Raw genomic sequence first — 21,302 nt, 5'->3', positions numbered from 1 at the left:
ATGGTGATTCGGTCTATGGATCAAGAACAGTCTGGTAGGTTAAGAAAATGACATCACTTTACTGCACTGGTTCCCAAATGATCCAGCTACAGGGTCTAGATTTCCCCTACATCAGTAGTTCAAGGTCCACACAGTTTAATATATTCAGCATCGTACGTGCGTTTGGCCATGTTGTCAAGCTAGTTTGCTGTCTTGTCAAGTCGCTGTCCAGTGTACAGCTGTTAAATTCATTGTACTTAAGAATAAAGTCTGTTTTGTACAAACTTGACACATTTGCAAGTCACTTGTGGTCCATTCAGAATGGACCTGTGACGCACTTAAGGACCGTGACCCATCAGTTGGGAACCACTGTTTCACTGTAATGCAGCCTTTAAAACCAGGAAAAGACAACAGTTATGATATTGCTATATCTAAAATCTAAGATGATATCTCGCCTCATATAATCATATAGATATATTGATATATTGCCCTACAAAGGAGTATTGACAAGTAATCCTCTGTTGATTAACTGCGATTACAACCCTAATTGGAATAAGTAAGACAACTCAATTAAGATGCATTGATTACCATTGCAGTAAGAGATGTTTAAACACTAGTTGTTACATTCCCAATACCAATTCCTAGACTTGCGTGTCAGTCGATATCAAATAGTGATCCGATATCACTGCGTTTACAATACAATGAACAGCTGTAAACTGCTAACTTTGTATGGATGTTTAATGTTTGCTTTGTAAAACATGAACAAATACATGTAGAGAATGAATGCCATGGAACTTTCCTTTATCCATTGTAAAATATTGCCAAGCGGCTAAAGTCGTGCTATTTAGCTGCTCTGAAAAAAAGTAGTTGCTGGTGTTTAAGAGCGGCAAAGATGAATGGATTTCCAGGGATGCTGCTGTTTAATCTGGGTGTGAAACTACTTCAGAGTTTATTATTAAATTATGTGGTATCAGATCGGTTCATAGAGTTATGTCCTTGCCGATACCCAATCCAGAATTTTAGGTAGTATCAGAGGCATTTCCAATACTGGTTTCGGTATCAGAACAACTCCAATCAGAGCTCCCACCCTCATAACACACAACCTACTCGGTTTGTCACCCAAGTGGTCAGGGAAACCAATAAAAGCCCCCCAAAGCCTGAGTTATATTTATAGAAAGACAGAAAGAACTAAAGGAGGAAAGAAAGAGTCAGTCAGATAGCAGAGGAGCTCTGTGAAGCAGGAGAACCACCTGAAAGCAGAGGCATTCTGCAGCAGAGCCTGATGCTAAAGGTGCCAGAGCGCCTGTTCATTAGCGGGGCTGACGGAAGACCAGCCAGCTCCTGCTGGCCTTCACCCTCCCTGCCACAATATTTATAGAGCAGCCAAGAGATAGTCTTAATGACACAGGGAGAGGGACAGTGGGAAAGGGGGGGGAGGGGGCGCAGAAGTCAGAAATGGAACGCTGTTTACTTTCTGAGGCTTGTTGAGAAGTTGGTGTGTTTTGGACTGCAATCATGTCACCCTCACACTTCCTTTGAGAACACTACATGTGCATCCAGGTGTGAGTAATCCCTGCTGTGGTTTGTCATCATCAAATCAGTTTAATCAAAGGAAGTGAACTGCATTTTTTACTAGACTTCAACAAGTGGACACTTTTCTCTCCTTGTCATTATTGTAGAAAAAAATTTGTCGGCTACGTGTTGTGCAATCCTTTAAAACTTTCCGGTCAATCAGCTGGTGTTTGAACAGCACATTTGTCCACACTTGCTAAGTAAACAGTGTTCCAGCAAAGCCATACTTATCTCATGAACCAGTGTTTAAGAGAGCGAAACTAACTTCCAGAACAGGCCAGATAAAAGTGTGTTCATGGAAATAAGTCAAAAGAAAGGACACCAAACACATCAGTTAAAAACGAAGCGATTGTCCCCCTTTTTTTGTCAAAGACCTGCAATACTTTCTGAGATATTATGAACAATAGTGGTTTCACAAGCCTGTTTCTACAGCCTCGTTTTAAGGGGTGAGTAAAGTCTGATCTGGGTGGAGAGGAAGGAGAGGTCATGCACACATTCTCCATGTGGAAAAAACAGGCTTATATGAAAAGTGTCAGGTTGAGTTTTTCTGCAAGAAAGAAAGAGAGAGAAGGGGAGTTTGAGGTGGAGGTGGAGATTGTTGGCAAAGGGAGTAGGGGTAGAGGAGGTGAGGAGGGGAGGTTTTGGATCAGGTCGGCGGCCCCAGTGCTGTCAGGGCCAGTGGAACCCCCAAGCGGTTCTGGCTTTGGAGTAAATATGGGCCCAGCGGACCCCTTCCCGCCCCAGGGCACACAAACCCCAGGCCTTCCCACATTCCACTTTTATTTTCCTGGTTGCAAAACGCCTCTGGCTATCAGAGCAGGTGGGGTGTGTTTTTTTTTTCTTTAATATTTACTCATAAAATGTGCATTAGTAGAACCAAAGCAGCCATGATGGGCCCTCTTGTGTCTGCTAACTTTCTCCCAGTTTGGTCGAGGTATTCTTGAGCTCGACCGAATGTATCGTATATCTGAGTGGGCTCTCTTTTTAACCAGGGGGATTTCAAAGAGTCTGTGTTTCATTAAGCTTTTCCCTCCCTCAATTACAGAAAATTACTGCCCCCTCCCCAATAAATTACGTGTTTGCACAACCACGTGTCTTCTCTGGCACCTGTGAGCGAGGACAAAGACTGCCGGCAATATCCGCAACAGATCAAGACAATATGCTCAGCTCTCGTTTTTTAAAGGGATAAAATTGTAGTCAAACTGGATGAACTAATCTTATAAGCTCTGTGCAGTTTACTTGCAGAGCTTTGAATGGGCTCCTCTTACTAGCCTTGATCATTTCAGACTTAAATAAAGCTCTTTAAAGTAGCGGTCTGATTGGTGTAATCTGCAAGCTGTCAATCCCATCTCTGAGCGCACTCCCAGAGGAGCCACCGGGCCTGTCGACCAGCGTATGTTCAAATGTGGGTGAGCATTGTTGTTCAGGTGTGAATGCGTGAGTAAGCATGTACAGCATGACGGGGGGGGGGGGGGGGGGGGGGTCGCTGTGAATGTACATGTGTTATCTGTATACGCTGCCTATGACGTTCGTGTGGAGCTATGTCTGTCACATGAGGCGGCCACAGATGGGTCGAAGATCTGCCGGACTCTCCAGAGCAACACCCAGTATCCATATGCTGACTCTAAACCCAAGCTGCTATCTGTCTGTCTGTCTCTGCCTGTCTCCCCTCCTTTCTCACATTGCTCACATGGCTGGGAGGCTTGATGAAGCCCCGGTGGTCCTCATCATCTGTCCCTTGGTTCCCCTGCTGGAAAGTGGACCAGTGTTTGCGAGCCACATTGGCACATAAGGAGCTCTGTTTGTTTGATTGGTCTGAAGCCCTCTGCTCTTAATCCAAAACAAAACGAACAAGCCGTGCGATGGCTGCTGCTCCAGCCGCCAGGCCGCATGTGATAAACACATCAGATGGGGGCTTGATGGAAAAGGAGCTGGTTGTTGACCAGAAACGGGCAGAACAATCCTGTGCTTTCTGTGTTTGTCATTCACACTAAAAAATGTATGAGCAAGACCTCCCCCTCCTTTGTCAATACGTATTGACGTTTGGTTAATGTTTGATAGGATGTGGAAAAAATGCTTTATATTTGGGAGGATCAGAGTCGAGTGCTGGTACCAGGAAGGAGTGTTTTAGGCCAAATTGCTTCTGCGCCAGCTTGTTGAATTAGTAACAGCAGTGGTGGGAGCTGGTGTGCAGACGTGTGAGGATGATGTGTGAGCGCTCAGGATGCCCCTCCAATTGTCTCCAGCCTGCTTCCCCTCTGCCACGAGCTGTGACACTGGGACCAGGGCCCCAGCTTGTTTTCACTGCGATGACAGTCAGTGTGGATCTGGGTTAACACTCATAACATGCCAGACCTTGGTGCAGCAGCAGTAACTCACATTTGGGTGAGTAGTCCAGCGTGCAAGTAGAAAGCACCTGCTCGAACGTAGTATAGTGAAAAACAAATAGTGCTGAAACAAGAAGCAGATTATTTTATCAACAGAGGTTCAGGCTCGGGATGTTAGCAATTACTAACCGTGAATTGGGTAACCATCAAGAATATGTGTGACTGCTTACACATGTCGGTCTATAGGTTAATTTTGCTGTTTTACATTTTGCACTATGCACCACCTGGCTCTGGTAGGAGCTAGTGAGCCCGCTAGCACCACTCGTAACGCTGTCCCAACCCAACAGCGTTGCTGTGGAAAAATGGTGGCCACCCTCCGCACTCCCCCAAGGTTGCCCCAGTTAGTAAACGGCTCAGTTTTAAGTAGCAAACCCCCTTTAGCATTGTTAACTGTCACTGTTAGCTCTGTTTGCACTGTTAGCAGTGTCAGCACAGCCAGTGGTGCTAACACTGCTAAAGAGGTTTTGCGGCTCAAAATGAAGCTGCTCACTTGCTGGGGTGACTTGGGGGAGAGTGGAGGATGGCCACCATGTTAATGCAGCAACAACGTTGGTCGGTCCCACCAACTTATTGACATTACCAGCTGTAGTCGTTAAGTGACCGATGCCACTAGCTAACATTAGCTCACACACGACCCGTTTGGAGTGTAGTGCAGAGTGACCAAGGCTAGTGTTAACTAAGTATCGCAGCCTGGAGAATGGGCATTGTCGACTATGCATGTCAGTGTGGCTAGCTGTCTGTCTGTTAGCAAAGCCAACAGAAAATAAAATAAAAGGCGAGATATTTACCACACAAAACATGAACAGTTTCCGACCTCATAATGGATAGCAATGCGGAGCTAAAGCTCATTGAGTCAACGGAGCACAGGACTAAAAGGAAAGGCCTCTTGTATTTTACGTCATTTCGCTCTTTTTTTCTCCTAAAAAAATTAACTGGTTAGTTACCTGTAAATAGGTGACGGGCTATGAAGCAAAAATCACCGAACCTGACATCCCTAGTTCTGGCTTCTTTTATTGTGAGGATGTGTTTTGGTTTTGACAGTTGGTTAGACAAGAAAATCATTTTGAAGACAACACCTTGGGACCCTGGGGTCTGGGAACAGGCACTGTCTGACTGATTTTACAGAGGTTAACAGTTAATTGAAAAAAGAACAGACACAATAATCAATAATGAAAATAATCATTAGTCATAGCCCCTGTAAACACCTCCCAGCAGCCCCCTCCTTGTGCTTGGGAAAGCAGTAGAGGACAGGCAAATCGGAACAGTGAGAGTGAGTTCATCCCTCTGTAAGGATTTAGAGGACTCCCTTGTCTTTCACTTCATCAGAGACAATTGAGTCATTCAGCTACCATTGTGAGGCTGGCCAGGCGAGGAGGGGCGCGGGGCAGGGGGAGACAGAAAGGGAGAGGGGAGAAGGAGAAGCCGTCTGCTGCACAACCCGAAGCACAGCCAGGCTCTTACGGGGGGGGGGGGTTCTGTCAAGGGGTCGTGTTAGTGTTTGTGTGTGTGGGAGGGATGGGGGTGGAGGGGGGCAGGAAGAGAGACAGAGGAGAGGAGAGAGTTATCCTAGAACTCCGGAGCAATTTGTCACATTGGAATGGCTCTTGAGTTACCCGGGGGGCCCCCCTCATAGTGGGAGAGTTTTCAGGTCACAGAGTGGGGAACAGGGAGGGGCTTGGAGCAGCAGAGAGGGGTCAGAGGTCATGGCCTACTCAAGCCCAGGCGGTGCGTCGGTTAGCAGGGCAGGCGGGCGGGCGGGCGGAGGAAGAGGAAGGAGGCCAAGAAGGGGGTGGTCGGAAAGCCCGGTGCTTGCCAGGGCTCCGTTTTCCTTGGCATGCTTGTAAAACCTGCAGGAGAGATTAGTGTGTGAGAACATTTGCAATAGCAGGGCTGAAGTGGAGCCACTTGTCAGGGCATGCGCTGCGGCACCCTCCCTCTCTCTGTTGTCTTCCAGTGTCTCTCTACCCCGCCGCCACACTCGGGGGGTGTCACCTTCACGCTCCTTACCCACCTACTCAGAATGTCCTCTCGCTCGACCCCTTCTCCGGCTGCAGCTGCGTTTGAATATTTGCATGTGGGAGCATGTGTGCACACGCGATGGCAGGACTTTCCCATGACTGGACTCACAGTTCCCCCCGTATTCTAGCCCCCCCTGGCACCAATGGACACTGTCTTGAATTACCTCATAGATGACAGCAGCCCCGTCACTCTCTTCCTCCTCTTTTACTGTTACAACACCACCCCGTCCACCCCCCCTCTTCTCCCCCTCTCTCCCCTTCATGGCAATTAATACCCAGTGTGGGGGGTCCATAAAAACCCACAAGACCTCAACTCTGGAGTTTTTACAACCTTTCCTTTTTCCACTCTCAGGACATACAAACAAGCATAAACAAACCCAGTTTTTTAGCAATAAAAACCTTCCTGGGGTCATAAATGAGTGGTAGTGGTGGAGAAAGACCAGGCAGCAAACAGTTTTTTCCCTTGCATGGGCTGTAACCGAGGACATGGAGTCAATAACTCCCTCCAGCGTCTACCACTGGCAGGCACCCCACAGTGAACTCTTCGCTAATTACCACTGATTTAGACACAGTCTCAGGAAGGGTCGCGACACACTCCCTCTCTGACCAGCTCTGACACACACACATACGCACACACACAGCCTCAGACATGCATACAAACTAGCCGTCACCCTTGCTGGATGGCAACACAAAGAAATTGAATCTAATGTACCTGCACCACTATACAACTGCTACCAGAGAGACATAGCTTAGTTTCCTCTGCGCTTCATAGATTGTGTAGAATAATCACTGATGGTAGCATTTATAAAACAGCTGACTTTATGTCACCAAGTGCCAAAATGTGATCCTGGGATTTTGGCCAATAGTGATAGTGAGATAATTATGAAGTGTAACAGTATAGCAGGAACTGTCTTAGGTTTTATATCATTATTGCGAAGAAGCACATGATCTCAATCACTCATGAAATACAAGCAAATAGGATTCAGATAGCATCTCCAAATGTGGGTATCAGGCGGTGGAAAGTGTTTGGATTTCTCAATCATGTCGAAGGTTTATGTGCAAATGGCATCGCAGGCCCAGATCCAAGTCCAAGTTGACCTGTCAGACTGTTTTTAGGGGGATATTTGCTGCGGCTTATATGGATGCCCATCGAAATGACTCTACCTTTGTGATAGTACGGGAAGCAAAGGTTATAAAACAGGCCTTTTACCCACTTTTGTACAACCCCAATTTAAAAAATGTTGGGAAGCTAAAAACCAAATGCAATGATTTGCAAATCCTTTTTGATGCACAGCAGAGGAAATAAGTATTCAGCTTGTCAGAGTTATTTTTCGATATTTCAAGTGCAGCTTTTCACATGAAATTGAGACCGGACATTGGTATTGACTCAATAAAACTACTCTGACAGACATTTCAATTCATAAAAATTATGTGCACTAAAGTGGAATGACAGCGAAAAAAGCATTGAGTACACTAACTTGAATTTATTTAATACTTGGAGAAGCTTTTGCTCGCAATGCTAGTTTCAACACGCTTTCTGTCTGGAGAAACTGATCTCTCATGGTGTTCAGATGAGATTTTGGTCCACTCTTTGTCACAGACAGTCTTTAAATCTTACAATTTCTTCAACAGTTTGTGTCTTAAGTTCCCAAATGCTTAGTGAGTGTTGTTAAAAGAAAAGGTGATGTGACAAAGGGGTAAACATGCCCCTGTCCCAGCTTTTTGGAACGTGCCACAGGCATCAAATTCAGCATGATTCAGAATGCTACGTAGCGTCCCCACTTTTTGGAATTGGCCAGCACCAATGGTTGTTTCTATTCTTTCCTTTGTTTTTTTTTGAGACAAACTATTTTACTGCCAAAATTAGGCTTTTTCATTTGAGCATGTGAACCTTAAACTGTCTTTCTCAGTAAGCGCTTCAGTGCTCCACCTAGGTTAACTGTTCTGGTCATTCTACCACCTGCCACCACACCAAATTCCCTTCTCAAATGTAACACTTGTAGTTTCTTGGAAGTGTCTTCAAGTATCTGTCAGTTACTTTATTTATCATTCCAAAGGCCACATGATCCTATCTTGCCATTCGTTCAAGATCCGCCGCACTGGTCTCATTTTAATAAGAAAATACTTCACTTTTAAAGCTGGTTCGCCCGTTACGCCTGTTATTTTCTTTTTCCAAAACAGTGGTGAAGAACACCAAGAGCAAATGCCAAGAGCTGAGTTTTCATTAAAACAAAATTATGACTGGTGTGTTAACTGCATGCCAAATTAATCAGAGCACACGGGGCCAAATTGCCTCCAAAGTTATTACTGGTTGCTGACAAGCCATGTAGCATTTAAAAGGCTATTTTTTGAGTCAAGCACTGTGCTCGTGTCTCATAAAACGCACCAGGGGCTACATCACATCATTTCCAGCGAACCTCACAGAGAACAATGAGGGCAAAAGAGCAAAACATTGAATCCGTCACCACATTAGCATGATGTCAACCTTTTTGTACCGACAACTGTGCAATCTTCACTTCACCTGTACAGCTGACTTTTGTAGGTTAGATAACAGAGCTTTGAGTGTCCTGCTGTTGCCACAGACATGTGAACTAACCACAGACACTTGCCTTGCACATGGACTCATGCTGCTGGAGAATGAATATAGGGGATAGATTGGAATGGATGTTACTAAAATATCAAGATTTTTTGGCCTGGTGAGGTGTTCCTATTGGCCAGGCTGGTACAGTTATATGGGAAACACTGGGCTTTTTTTTCTTAGTATGTATTATATTTAGTATTTCTTGGATTAAACCCATTTTAATTGAATGCAAATCCAGAACTGCCATCACTTATGTAGCCACTGAGGCTAATATCTGAATGTAATGGAACTTCTGCTGACTCAGGAGTTCACATTTTTTAGGCCCTTCATCCCTTAGTGCTCATTTCAAAGGACTTAAGAGCTGAAACAGCTGCTGTGACCTTTCCCTCAAACTAGGTGGCCTTGACATTGACAAGCAGAGTCTGGACCACATGCTATAGCAAGGTCAACACCAGGCTGACACATGTACACAGAATTTGCTGTTTTGATTCAATGTGAATCTGCGCAAATAACGTGTTCTTTAATGACAGTAAATTGTTTTATTATGATTAAATATATTAAGATGAGGACACCAGCTCAGTCCTGTTCATTTTAGGTAGAAGGCACAAGGTAGTTAGATTAAGGAAAACAGTCAACACAGCACATGTCATCAAATTAAAAGGACTCCACCCAGTTTATAACACAGACAGATGTTTCTCATGACCCTTGTTTCTGCTTATCTGTTGTTCTGTGCTTGTGTGTGTGTGTGTGTGTGTGTGTGTGTGTGTGGGAGAAAGAGGGAGAGACTTCTGATAGAGGCCAAGTCAATCATTTATGGGAGCAGTCAGGAGGTTTAGCCCCAGAGGAGTGTGGTGAGACGCCACGCTTTAACCTCTTTATGGGCTCCAGTAAAAGTCTGACAACAGTCACATTTATGACATTAGGTCATCTGAAAGCCGTGGGCTGTGTACAGTGCTACCTTTAACCTCTGCCCTCCCCCAACTCCAAACTGGTGACTTAATGAAATCCAAAGTCAGTCGTCAGCTACTTCAGAAAAGAAAATAGTTTTAGTGCTTACTGTGAGGGAGCAAGGCTAGTTAAAGGAGAGTTTTGTGCTGTGTGATTCTCTAAAAAAATGTGTTATTCAGTTTACACAGCTCCTGTGGTGCACCCCTGCTGGACTCTCAGATGCATGCTTGAGGCCATCCTCACCCCATCCACCATCCGCCTTAAGATCTTTATTTGCTTTTCCATGTTTTTGAGTTCTCACACCCTCGTACACCCGTCAAGAAATGTCGTCTCCCTTTTTTTGTCTTATTTTTAATTTGTCCTTTTTTGGTTTCTGCATTGTTAACATGTTTTGTTTTCTTTCTTTCCATTCTGTTTCCTTTCTGCCATTCAGTACCTACAGATGAAATGGCCCCTGCTAGATGTTCAACAAGGAGGTCTTCAGAGTAGACAAGCACTTAAAGATGCCAGGTCCCCGTCACCGGCACACATCGTTGTAAGTAACACCCCGCCCGGTACTTTTTTTCTTCCTTCACCAGCTCTTCTTCCCTGAGTCATGACAGAGAGACAAACAAACCCTGCTTTCCTCCTCTCATCCGTCCTGAATACGTCCTCAGTGTTACAGCCCTCCTCTCTGTTGGATGTTTTGATTGGAAAAATGCGTATTTGTTTGCATTTAATCACAGTCACTAACACGTCACCCAGTCAGTTGTGTGTAAACTTTTTTAATAAGTGCCATGAGCGTGTTGTGGATCGCAGAAAGTGGAGTTTGTGTCTGTTAGTGAGTGATCAGGAGGCGAGTGGCACCGGGGGCTGCCACTGTGGCAGGTGCAGCAGTTGTTCTTTGGACAGCCACGCCGCCTGTAATCCCAGAGAAAATGATAACTCCCGGCCCAGCCTTGCACTGAGCTGGAAGATTATGGAAAACCGCTCTTATGTTGACAACTTCTTTTTTTTTTTTTTTTTTTTCACGAGAATGAGCTAATGCTGGGCTGCCGTCTTTGAGGGAAGTGTGGGCGTTCCTTCAACATTGATTACCCTATCCATGGAGTTGGAGGAGTAGTCTGGCAGGAGAGTTGGCTGGACAGCCATAGGGGCATACGCTGCACATACACATAACAGAGCATCCACCCCAGGCATGTCAATATCTAAGAGGCAAGCAGCTCTAGAATGAGCTGTTGAACGTGAACTTGGTAGTTCGCTAAAGGCATAAAGTTTTCAGGAGGTCAGCGGAAAGGTTGAACATAGGGAGGTGTACGTATGTGGTCACAGGGTTAGCAAGCCAGGAAAATCAATGAGAGTGGGGATTGAGCAGAATTAGTGAGGTGATCATGAATGCCCCGGGCCATTATTGGCACAGTTGTTACTTTTTTTTTGTTATGGAGCCGTGCATCTTCTACATATCGTTAGGAAAATGAAAAATTTGAAAAATGCATAACGATTTTTTTAGATGGAGAAGCCTTCCAAGTTTGTGTGCTCATGAATACAATATCTCCTGTGGTAATAGTTCAGCGCCGGCGCTAATAATACACGGCTGACCCTTTTTTGTTTATGTGCTCCGTGCAGCAACATGGTTAGCAGTCGTCACGGCTGTGGAGCTGACACAGAAGGTAGCGATGATTTTTTTTATCACACAAATTACACCGTCAAGACACAGTGTCCCTCCGAGTCCCATTTGACATTTGATCAGTTCAGTTAGTTTTATGGTCTGTAATAAATACCATCTCGAACAGTTACTCAAAAGTTGGCAAGCCGAGGCCTCCTTGGTATTTTGCCCATTTAAGTTAAGCACGTCTTAAAATAGCAGGAGTCGACAGGGCTGTTTATTTGAAACAGAAACCTTGTCAAAAGTTGTGTTTAAGACAAAGAGCTCGCAATGACAGCGTTATTCTGAACAAAACAAGCCCGGCTAAGGCCCTCCTTATCTCTCCCTGCGATGCTCGTGTTATTTTTATACCAAAGAGTTCAGGGGCCTCTTCTTACTCTGTTATTTTAGGAGACGCTGAGAAAAGAGTCACAACTCCTATGAAGTCATTAAACTGGTTGTAGGCAGCAAAAGCTGCAGGTAAATACTTGAGGTTTTATCCTGCTATGAGTCATATGGCTGTAAATACTTACCACCTCACATCCACCTAAACTCCTGCTGTACGATTCCCTTTTAAAGGAGGTTTGAGAACAGCAGTAAAGTGTAGTGGATCGGCTCCAACTTATGAGAATGCACCCCTGACGTCACTTTACATACATCTCTGTTGTGATATATTTTCTAATTCAGATTAAGTCGGGTGCTGAAATGATCAATAATTACAACAGAACACTTTGAGGTTTTATTTTTGGCAAAATGAATTCAGGCATCAATATTTCAGAGTGTACACAGACAGTTGTAATACAAACAGTCAGGCATGCAACACTAACAGGCTTGGAACAAACAGGCAAAGCCAAAACAGAAAGTGGCTGTGGGGCAAAAACAAACTTGAAACAACAAAGATGGACAACCAGTCAGATGGAAACAAATAAGCCTCCGCATCGCTGAAGTGCAGATCCATTCACAGCAACACGTCAAGTGACTGCACCTATTGAGCCACATGAAAATACAATAGAGAAGTGCGCGTCATGCGATAGATTAGCACGATGTAAAAACAAAAACATGTTGGTTAAAGTAGAGCTGTAACGATGTATCAATTAGCTATCAACCATTAAATTAGTCACCAAGTAATCTGATAATAGATTAATCATTTTGAGTAATTTTTTAAGAAAAAAAAAAGTCAAAATTCTCTGATTTTAGCTTCCTAAATATGAATATTTTTTGGTTTCTTTACTCGTCTGTGACAGTAAACTGAAAAATCTTTGGGTTGTGGACAAAGCAAAACATATGAGGACGTCATGTTTTGCTTTGGGAAACACTGATGGATGTTTTTCACCATTTTCACTTTATAGACCAAACAACTAATGGATCACTCAAGAAAATAATCCACACATTAATCACCAATTAAATTAATCGTAAATTGCAACCTCAATTAAAAATACTACATAACGCAATCCATCATTGGGTCTCTGTTCGATTTTCAGCACAGAAGAAACAACGGATTTGATTTGCTCGTGATTGAGATCTGACTTTCAGCCTTCAGATGGCAATTTTAGCCCCAACAGAAAATAAAGTTAACAGACTTGTCCAAATTCTAACGGTGTCTTCACAGGGTCAGATAGACAGTTGGATTTGATGATAAAATAACTCAGTATCTGAAACTTTAATGAACCCTCTGGTTTCTTTTCTTTCTTCGGGCTTTTAGTTCTAAGCAGGAGACAGAAGCAAAAGCAGAATGGGAGCAGTGGGAGCACCATTAAACTGATATTGTGATTAGTACTGACACTGATCAATATGAGAGAATATATTGTAATATTTGTGGTCATATTGCCCGGCCCTGGTGTGATCTGTTTGATAGAGTACACAGGCTGGTAAGATCAGAGGCATTGCAGCATCGCTGCATAGGCACACATCTCGCTGTTAGCACCAAGTGATAAAATTGAATGTGAAACGCAGCTTGTATAGTTGCCGCTCCTGCCATCCCGCTCCAGCATCCACCTCTGACTGAGAAGGAAGTGTGATTGAATGTTTCCCTGGTTTGCATCATACCGGCTGTTCATATAGAAAAGACAGATTACTGTGGACAGCATCGTGAATGCCAATGATAACCCCACACGGACTCCCGCTGGTGTCACTCAATCAGTCAAGCTTCTTTTCTTTTCTTTCTTTCTTTTTCCTTAACTAGAAGATGTAGGCATGTTCTCGTACGTGATCCCCTTATCAATAAATTGGGCTGTAAATGGTAGTTTCTTTTTGTTTACAAATGCAAAGAACCACTCAGGCACCTTGATCTCTCCCTGGCTGGAGCGCTAGCAGGCTGCATTGGCCGTGATAAGAAGCCGTGGATTGGCTGGCGAGATAACAGCTGACCCTGAGACGGTTGAAACAACAACAGAAAGACAGCGAGAGATGGAGGGAGAGATACAGATGGCTGCAGATAAAGCCTGTTAGAAAGTTGTGGCTGAAGAGACGGATGGAAGGGAGATGGACAGGGACGGAGATGCAGACACACGGTCTCATTTTCTGGCTGGAAGGCTCAGCCGAGGCGGAACGCTGGAGGACCGGCCCAAGAAAAGAGGAAGTGACCTCACGCAGGCTGGTCTTTCTGAGGGCGTGCTGTGTGCCCCTGTTTACTATGCCCTCAAAGGGGGCCACGCAGGACCCTTTGAAGTGCCTGACCACCCCGCAGGCAGCCTCAAAACCTGCCGCCGCTGAACTTTTATGCCATTGGCTGAAAGTTATTCAATATTTATCCACCTATTGATGTGTATTTTTTGAGGGAGAGACTCCAAGAAACATTTATATGCCTCACACAGCTCCTGAGGGAAAGATCACAAACAGTCCTTGCTTTGTCAACTTGACTTTTATTGTGATGTTTTAATTTGACATTGTGGACTTGAAGAGTCTTTGTGGGTACTTAGCAGGAAGTGGCTTAAAAACTGGTGGCCGAATTTAGGAAGTGGTGTGTGTATGTTTTTTACTTAGACTGTTATTATTGCATTAACCCAATAACACGACATAACATACCAGATTGTTTTGTGTGTGTGTTGATACCAGTGACTGTATATAAAGATGTACGGCAAGAGTCTGTGCAGTAGCGGTCTCCACCGTGTCAAGTTCCCGCCCATACACCTGTCAGATTAATCATGAGCAGCGCCATTGATCACAGGCACTCAAATGGCACACACAGCTGTCAATCATGTTGTCAAACCCTGTTTTAATAGCATCAAATAACCAATTAAAACCAAACTTATAAGGATGGAGGAGCTATCATTTCGTCCATCTTTATATACAGTCTTTGCTTCGTAGCATCAACAATAGTGCAGTAAAGGACTCAGCAGGAGCCTGGGCAGATGTTGGTGATGTCATGACATCATTTGGCTGAGCATTATTAAACCGTCTCATCTCACAAGTCGTGTGATCAAACTTTTTTTTTTAGCTAAAGAACAGCACCTCCAAATTGCGATATGAAAGCATTGTAAACACAAGTCACTGTTTTTGAATCAAGTTTCTTAATTTCTGGGAATTGGGGCAGAAACATGCAAATGTTAAGAGAATACACACACACACCAACTTCTTTCCTGACATTCACGTGCATACACACACATACACACGCGCACACACACAGCCTTAGAGTCTAGAGCCTAGCCCTGGTCGAACAATGTCTCCATTGTTTTGTGGGCTTTCACTGGCAGCAGGGGACGGCTGGAGTGTTAACCATTTCCCAACTGCGCCTTGCTGTGTGTTATTGTGTGCGAGTGTGTGTGTGTCAGAGGTAGTGAAGCATGGGCTCAGGGATGAAGAGAGGGAGGGCACTTGCTCCAAGTGTATGGTAATTAGTGTGGAGGAAGTGATGGAATCTGGCCATTTTTATGGCCTGCAAGACCTCCCACCTCAGCCTTTACAACTACTGAACATGCTTATCTTATTCCCATTCAGTCTTGTTTCTCTGAAGAATGTGTACTGGAAAGAGGCAGTGTGAAAAGAGCTGACGTGTTTTTGATATTATAAGAGAGAAAAAAAAACTTAACAGAACCTCGTCTTAGCCGGGCATTCAGAAAAGACACGCCACAATGACTCTGTGGCTCCCAACAATGGGCCAAAGCACTGGACAGGCATGCGACTGCTACTCTAGGTTGGTGTTAGAAAAAGACAGAGCCGGGATCACATTCACCTTCCTTGACCGCGTCTCTGTCCGTTTTAGAGGAATGGGGATAAAGGGGGCTTCCTGTGGTCTGAATGGGCCGTGCACCTGGGCTAAGGCAAACAATTGCCCAGGACTCTGGGATGCCTGGCCTCCTCAGCTGTTAATGAGCGACCCCATGGTCAGCAGGCGCCACCCACACACTGTCCTCAGGCTTTACCTAGAAGGCTTTCTCTATCCTGACTTATGCCGACCTTAAACTGCTCTTTCCCTCTGCATTTCAAGCCTTTTTCCAAATAACCTCTACCCTGCTTTTGTCTTCTTTCTGTGCACGAATTCCTCCGTCCACCCTTAACCTTTGCTGCAAGAGAAAGCTCACATATTTATTTATTGTTGTGGTCACTGTTGGCATGTAGGATTGACAGAACTGACAGGTGGAATCTCTATCTATAAATAAGTTCTCAGTTGAATAACAGGAAGTTTACTGTATCATTAAATATATTAAGGATATCCTCATCAACGTTTTCTACCCCTGATCCGGGCCACAATACTGAGCATCTGCCGATACCGAGTACGGATCTGAAGCTTCCAATTTTCTAGATGATACAGCTGCTCGGTGCACACTAAAAGTGCTTCCAAGTAATTAAAATCATTCCAATGTATGTGCTTGACAATTGAATAGCTCTGCAATACATTAAGAAAAGAAATGCTTGCATCCAAGCTGTTCTTTAAGGTTTTTTTTCCGAAATACAGTAGAAAATAACAACCTTCTCTTTAGTCTTTTTGGCCTCTAGTCTGGCGCTCTTGAATGAATTTAGCTCTCTCCTTTTAAGAGAACATCCTGCACTGTTTGTTGCTTCAGCTCAGTTGCGCCTGAGTAAAATGAACAACCTGTATTTCAGTGTCGTCTGTACGTTTCCTGCGCTGATTACATTAATGAATGACTCTTCTTGGCTGTTTGCTCATGGGGCTTTTGTTGCTTTTGCAATGCCGTGCTGAATGGTGTTGTCATTGACTCTCCAGTGTTCTGCATCAGCGGCGAAACACCGTGCGCCATAAATGACAGCAAAACACAAGAGAGACTCACACAGAGCTGGAATTAAACAAGTGCACATAAATTAGGCCTCTATATGGCTCAATATAGCCAATTCCGGTAAGTTAAAGGCCTTGATCTGCCTCGATCTTTGAGTTTGACGGTGGCACTCCTAATTTATATTATATACGTATTATATATATATATCTTAAAGCTGCAAAATATGAGGAATATATGCCATAAAGTTGTTGAATAGCAAGCATATTTTTATTCTCCTACCCAGCATAATAGTGGTCCGTACCTGGTCAATATAGCTAGAGGGAATTGTATCTTTTAAGATTGATGGGTCCCCCAATAGATGCAATAGATGGTTGCAAAAGGGGACTGTCTGACCAATAATTCTCTGGACAGAATCATGAACTGATGTCCAAAAGTCCTGAATATCACGTTTATGATATTACTTATGACAAACAGATATTAAAGTGTACTCAGAACTGCCTTTCTGTGCTTTCAGTATACTGCTAAAATACCACAAATTGCTTGTTGAAATAAAAAAAGAAGGAAATTATTTTGAACATTGAACTAAACAAAATGCAACAATAAAAAAGTGATAGTTTCATTTTAAATTGCAGTTTTCCACTTGCACTCTTTCAGCTGACTCAAAAAATCCCTGAGTACAATGTCACAGTTCTTCATGATGTGTTTATCACTCAAGTTGACATCTCGATGACGATAAAAAAGATATATCAGTGCGATAGATATTTTGATTTACATATACCGTCCGTGATTGAAGATTTTATCCGTTATCGCCCAGTTCTTTTTGGCCCGCCATCCCGATCTCAGATACAGGCCTTTGTGTCTGTCAGCTGTCTCTCGCCATCTCTCCAGACAAGACGTTTGTTCGAGGGGTCACGCTTACATCATCGGCTCGGGCCAAAATCTGAGACGTCGCGTCAGGCCCCGGGAACAGTGACAAAGAAAATGAGAGCACCTCAGTCATTGTATCTGTCCAGCAGTCTGGACGGCGGCTTGTTCCACAGACAATCCACTCAGTGTTGGCTTTGTCAGCAACAAAACCACAACAATGACAGAAGAGTCTCGTCGCTACTTTATGGACTCAACAGAACACCTTTTAAATTAAAGGTCCCTTAATTAAATTGCTAAGAGGGTCCGTTAGGTTAAATAATGATGTTAACTGACCGACCAGAATTTGTGTATGTTGACTGTGCGAAGGATATCGTCGAGGATCCTCTTCTTTGCACCATTTTATTGCAGGAAATGTGAACAGCAGCGTCTTGTATTGTCTCTGTGTGTTTCTCTGTGTGTGTGAATAGCTCTAGGGCCGTTGCCGTCTCTTTTCCTCGCTGTGGTATTTGACCGATAAATAACCCCTGTGAACATAAGCTACCACAGGGAACGTGTGACTCTATGTTGGACATGCACATTTAAAAGAAAAATACATATTTGTTTCTCTAAGTGTGTGTGTGAGTGTGTTTCACCAGTAACCACAGTGCTCACTGTCTAGCTGTTATGAAAAGTTATCTAGCTGGCCCCAGGGTCAAGCACAAGTACAAATAGAACCCAGTGATCTTGCTGCAGTGAAAGCGACCTGCACAGTAGCTTTTAGGTGCTGGAGCCCTTCAGTAAACTAAAGGCCCTGTTGCTTTTCTCTGCATGTTCTGAGGCTTCCACTAGCATGTCCTTTCTTCCTTAGGAAATCAATAACTCCCTTTCCCTATTTTCTTCTTCTTTCTTCCTCTACCTGTCCTCTGTCATCCCCTGACATCTCTCAAAGAGATGCGAGATCTGAATTTTTGCTCCTAGGAGCAGTAGGTACAAATCTGCCAGGTTAACCTCTGAATCCATCCTCCCCCTCGAAAGAAACTTGTGTTTGAACAGCTAGTAAGACTAGGCAGTTCACCACTCCAATTTTAGTGCACACAGTGAAGGGATAAAAATAGCAGACATGGCTGCTCTAGGGACCCGTAGTCAGCATACTTTACTTTTATTTACTTTATAATTGTACTTTTAACTATCGATACATTGATGTGGATCGATATGTTGAATCAGAGATCAATATTCCGTTATTATTAATGCAAATTTAATCTATAACCCTTTAAAATTAGAAGTCCATCGAGCAGTTTGCACAATGATCCTTCAAAATTAAAAGTCGCAACAGCCAGAACATTGATTATTCTTGCAGCAGAAAGCTAAGGCTTCTGTCTTCCACGTCATCATATCGTTACGTTACGTTACGTTACCATACGTTAGGTGCAAACACTGTGGCTGATGGATTCCAAAATCTACCAGCCACTCTATGGATTACAGTTGTTTAGTGGCTCGTTAGTGAAGCAAATGTAGCAGCCACTTGCATATTTCACCGGCATTCATCTGGTGGATGGTGCGGATTTCCAACTCTGAGTGCAAACGTAGTGACTGTGCAATGGCGCCGGTACTTCCCATAATCCGATATCAATCTAAAGTAAAAGCAGTAATAGCTAGAACATTCATTATTTTTGCATCAGAAAGCTAAGGCTTCTGTCCTCTGTGTCATCATGTTTTACACTTGTGATGACGTCATTACGTTACGTTATGTGCAGTGCAAAAAACATGATGAAAAACACACATTGGCGCGAGTGGAATGAATGATAAAACTATTAAAATGCCTTTGCATACTGCTCATAAAATGGGGCATATCTCAAAAACTAAACACTGCACATAGTTCAAATAATTTACGGAGTGTTAAGATGTACTCTGCTCATGTTTATACTGTAAGAAATCTTTTGGATAAATATGTTTTGTGAGTTTATTTTGTAAAAGTTTGTGAAAAATAAGGCAGTTTAAAAAAAAATAATAATAATGTTATTAATTAAAAGGAATATGAAGTATTTGAAGATACTCCAAGAGTAAAACATCAAAGTAAGCAAAAATATCAATGTAGGCACTGGCGGCATTGCTATTGCACAGTTCAAAAGGTTAAGATATACCTTTATTTTGAAATTCCCATGGCATGTTCAACATCCAGACAGTGCTAGCGACCTAGCGCCAAGTGGATAATCTGTCAAGGTAAAGACAATTAGGATATTTATTGACTTATATCATCGAATCTAAATCTAATCGTGGAACGCTTTGTGATATCAGTGAATATCGAATTGTTGTCCAAAGAATCGATATCATATCGTGATGACACTTGTAATTCACCTGCTTTATACCGCTCTAACATCAAGAAAAACATGACCCTGGCACTCTCATAATATGTAGAACTTTGTGTTGACAGTGGATCCTCAGACCAGCTGACTCCTCCTGACCGTGTGAAGGTGTGTGTGCCGAGGATGTTCTACCAAAGCGAAATATTGTTTTAACAACCAGTCAGCCAGCACCAACAGCCGTGTACCCAGAGCAGAGCCGGTGTTCTCCCGTTCAATCTGTGTAAGATTAGTAATAACGGGGGGCCGAACATGCACCCAGGAGAAAGCTGAGCCAGCAGAGACGAGCTAGTAGTTTAAATAACTCAAAAGCCAGGGGATGCATTATTTCCAGGGAGAACACGTTTCTTTTGCATAAAACCTGGCCGGCTGGGATTGTGTGCAGATGTATATGTGTGTGTGTGTGTGTGTGTGTGTGTGTGTGTGTGTGTGAGTGTGAGAGAGAGAGAGAGAGAGAGAGAGAGCACGAAGGAGAGATGGAGAGCTGATATAATTGTGTGACTTGGGAACGTCCATCTTTGCCTTTCAGGGGCCCTTCTGCTGGGAATTCCCCGGACAGTCAGATCTGAGCCTTCACCAATTTCATTTGGTGAGAGACCTTTGAATTCCAAAAATATCTTGTTGGATTTTTTTGGCTGATTCCACACGCAAATTAACCACTGATGATTTAAAAACAAAAATAATGAATGAATAAACTAAATTCTGGTGATGATGATAATGATGATGATGATGATAATCATGCTGTGTTGTGCTTTGTGCTGTAATTCAGTGCTGCTGCTTTGTTGCTGGTGTGCTTCTGATTGTCTTCAAATGTCAATCCAGGTGATGGGATGGGATATTTTAGGTGTTTTAAAAGTGCTTACTTTAAATCTTAAACACCAAACAGAAGCTGTCCATCTTCACAGGGTAGTAGAGGTGTTTACTTTATCTTCTGTTTGGCTTTTAACTCTTTTCTGTGTCGTAAGGATTCTGTTTGCCTTCTTTATTTGTCTTATGACTAACCGGCCTCAGTTTCTGGATTGTTCTGGTGTAATGACAACATCCTTTTTAGCTTCACTGTGGATGCATTTGGTTTGAATTAGGCCACAGTCCGCCGGCAGGAGAAGGGAGTCTTTCTGTTTTGTTTGTATTGCTTCGAGAAGCTGTTTTGCTGTCTTTATTAACAGCATCTGGGTCCCAATGCAAGACAGAGATACACACAGAGCAATAGCACACACTGTTGATAGATAGTCTAACCTGACCGTGGCATTAATAGAGATTCCTGTGTCCTTGTCCTGCAACTTTCATCACACAAAACCCCTTCAATACGAGCCTGTGATTTTAAAGAAAGTTGGATCCGTAATGTAAACTTAGTCTTGATGTGACGGCGGAGCTGACACGCTGAGGACATCAGTAAGTCTTGTTTTGGTTTGCTTCAGTCAGGCTGTGTGAAGTTGGATAGACGCTGGCATTACGAAGCCCAGAGGACGACTTATTAATCTCCTCTGAGGCGACCGTGGCTCTGTGGATTGCCGTCTTGAATTGTTTGACTAATCAATTGCTTTTTGATTTCGCACACGCCACAGGGCCTTTGTTGCCAGTAAATAACACGAGTCCAAAAAAAAAAGAAAAAAAAAAAGAAGGTAAATCGTGCTTTATTGTGCAAATAGCTATAAATATGTTGGTATAGTCTACTAGGATTTTAAAAAAACATTCCTCTCACCGTGTCAACTTGCTGCCTGCCTCCCCTCCCTCTCTTATACAAGCGTCTTTGCTAGAACTTGTTTGACAAGGTCTGGCAGGATCACTGTTGGGTGTGCCTGTCTTTCTGCTT

The 21,302-nt window shown here is 43.5% G+C and overlaps 1 protein-coding gene across 40 annotated transcripts in view; it reads left to right on the top strand.

Annotated features, from left to right (window-relative positions):
• Nucleotides 1-21,302, top strand: part of tcf7l2 (transcription factor 7 like 2) — a 103,856-nt gene that overhangs the window by 25,759 nt on the left and 56,795 nt on the right. For 21 of the 40 annotated variants that reach the window (XM_033611112.2, XM_078163327.1, XM_078163323.1 and 18 more), the window contains exons 4-5: nt 9,919-10,020; nt 20,019-20,078. The exons of 5 other annotated variants lie outside the window; for them this stretch is intronic. In XM_033611112.2, coding sequence (XP_033467003.1) covers nt 9,919-10,020; nt 20,019-20,078 — 162 coding nt within the window. The remainder of the gene's footprint in view (nt 1-9,918; nt 10,021-20,018; nt 20,079-21,302) is intronic. 14 more of the 40 variants (XM_033611119.2, XM_078163333.1, XM_078163330.1 and 11 more) reach the window with 1 other exon arrangement.

Source organism: Epinephelus lanceolatus, chromosome 21 (genome assembly GCF_041903045.1).
Source record: "Epinephelus lanceolatus isolate andai-2023 chromosome 21, ASM4190304v1, whole genome shotgun sequence".
Taxonomy (NCBI): Eukaryota; Metazoa; Chordata; class Actinopteri; order Perciformes; family Serranidae; genus Epinephelus; species Epinephelus lanceolatus.
Note: the sequence above shows the minus strand (reverse complement) of the source record. Positions and strands in the feature narration are given on the sequence as shown.